The sequence below is a fragment of the Phaethon lepturus genome, unplaced genomic scaffold (genome assembly GCF_000687285.1).
Source record: "Phaethon lepturus isolate BGI_N335 unplaced genomic scaffold, ASM68728v1 scaffold45629, whole genome shotgun sequence".
NCBI classification, from domain to species: domain Eukaryota; kingdom Metazoa; phylum Chordata; class Aves; order Phaethontiformes; family Phaethontidae; genus Phaethon; species Phaethon lepturus.
The window spans coordinates 18,804-21,014 of NW_010566464.1; the positions used below are offsets into that span (position 1 = coordinate 18,804).

The 2,211-nt window shown below is 52.2% G+C and overlaps 1 protein-coding gene across 1 annotated transcript; it reads left to right on the forward strand.

Moving 5' to 3' along the window:
* Positions 1–209: 209 nt before the first annotated feature.
* Positions 210–2,089, forward strand: PLA2G1B (phospholipase A2, group IB (pancreas)). Its single transcript, XM_010295487.1, has 4 exons — positions 210–243; positions 324–483; positions 1,220–1,347; positions 1,968–2,089. Exons 1-4 carry the CDS (start codon positions 210–212, stop codon positions 2,087–2,089), a joined length of 444 nt encoding a protein of 147 aa, XP_010293789.1.
* Positions 2,090–2,211: the final 122 nt, after the last annotated feature.

The following is a 2,211-nucleotide window of genomic DNA, read 5'->3' on the forward strand; positions in this document are numbered from 1 at the left end:
ATATTTGCCTTCCTGGCTTTCAGAGATTTAGCTCCACTGGCCTTCAACTGATCATGTCACGACCTCCTGCCCACAGCCTCTGATGGAAGAAGTCTGCATTTAGTAACATAAATACTGGCTTGTTTATCTCATACCTGTGTCAAGGTGAGCTTGTCTTATAAAGAGACGCATTTTCCTTAGCACCAGGCTCTCTGTCAAGTCCTCCAAGAATGAAGTCCCTGGCCCTGCTTTTCCTGCTGTCTGGTGCGTAGGTGGCACTCATCCCCCAGCACCCCTGGACTGGTAACACCATCCTTAACTCTAACCTTTGTGTCCCTTCTCAGTGGGCGCAGCCAGCGCTGCCGTCTCACCCATGGCCATGTGGAACCTTCGCAGCATGATCAAATGCACCATCCCGGACAGCCATCCGCTGCTGGAATTTGCTGATTACGGCTGCTACTGCGGCTTGGGAGGCAGGGGAACACCAGTGGATGAGCTTGACAGGTTTGTAAAACTCTGCTTTGACAAACCTGTTCCTTTGCCTGTGCTTTCACGGTTCTGCACGCCACCTTCATCTCAGCTGGCCCTGCCTATGAATGTTCACAAAACTCGCCGGCTGCTGTGAGTGAAGCTTTCTCTCAAAGACCAATTCAAGGAAAAATGCTGTGTAACATCACACCTTGATTCCTTATTACTAAGAGAAAATATAATCCCAACAACTCTTTTGTTGCTTCTGCGGCAGCTAACCTGCACTTTCTCCAGCATTTTTTTTTTGCGGCAGTGCTGTGCCAGCAGCCCAGACACAGCTCTGCGCACCCACTGCCCTGTGCACAACCATCAACACATGCAGAGCTGAGCTGCAAGATGCTAAGAAGGGGCTTGGGCAGTTTAGAGATCACACAAAACTGACAGCCGAGACGCAGTGAATTGTGTCAGCTGTTAGCTCTTCAGCTACTGGCCATTGACAGGGAGTGTAGGGTAAATGCTGTCTTTTGCTTTCTCTGTGCCCAATGGACAACTCTGTGAAGATGCTCCAGTAAGTACATGTGTACCAGACATCTCTTGGACCATTAGCTGGCAGAACCATGTCCCTTTGAGGTCCTTCGTGTCTGCTCTCTTATCACTGGGTATCTTTTTTTTGTTGTTCAACGCCTTGTCAAAGCAATACTAGCGTATTTATGTGTCTTACAGGTCAGATGAGTTTCTAGTATTTTCTGCCTTTTTCCTCCTTGTTTCCCAGGTGCTGTCAAGCACATGACGAATGCTACTCGCAGGCAAAGAAACTAAAAGCATGCAGATACCTCGTGGACAACCCCTACACACAGTCATACAGCTTCAGCTGCTCCAACAGTCAGATTACGTGTAACAGTACGTCCACTTCCATGTCACTCCGCTTCAAACATTGCTCCAGTCTCTCTCCTGAAGGAACGGGGCCGCGGCGCACTGGATGCGTCTGTGGCAGGAGGGTGCGGTGCACGTCCCTGCCAGGGAGCTGGTTGGTAGAAACGGGGCACCTCACACCGGCACCGAGTGAACATTCTTCATTACCACACAATTTAAACTTTATGGAGGATATACGGTATCGCAGTACATAGGGCAGCCTGTCCCCTCTTCAGGGGATTGAGTTCCTGTGGTACTTTTCTGGGAGTCCCTTTAATGGTGGTACTTAGGTGGTCAGCATGCTAACTGGGAAGTGTTCCACAGCTTCTGCCAGATACCTCTAACGTAACAGTGGAGCTTTTATAGGGCTCTCAAACGCAGATAAATAGCAGATAGGCTGGCAAAGAGAACTGCAGGGAAGGAATGGCGGAGCACGGAAGTTGCACGCAGCCTTGAGGCCAGAGGGTTAGCGGGGAGAAGCACATACACCCCCAAAAGGATGGCAGCAGTGAAACGGCTATGCCCTGGCAGCAGAAACGCCTGCCAGAGCCACTGCGGTGCCTGGTGAAGGAGCTGCAGGGTCTGACCGCTCCTGCTCTCTCCTCCAGGCAAGAACGACGAGTGCAAGATGTTCATCTGCAACTGTGACCGCACGTTGGCCATATGCATGGCCAAGGCGCCCTACAATCCCGAGTACCACAGGCTGGACACCAAGAAGTACTGCAAATAGCCGTCCTCGCGCGCCTCCTGCCCCTCAGGGCAGCGAAGGCCCGCGGCGGCCTGGCACTAATAAAGGCCTTGCAACGACCGCGCGGCTCCCGCCTCCGCCTCGCGCCGCGCTGAGGGGAATGG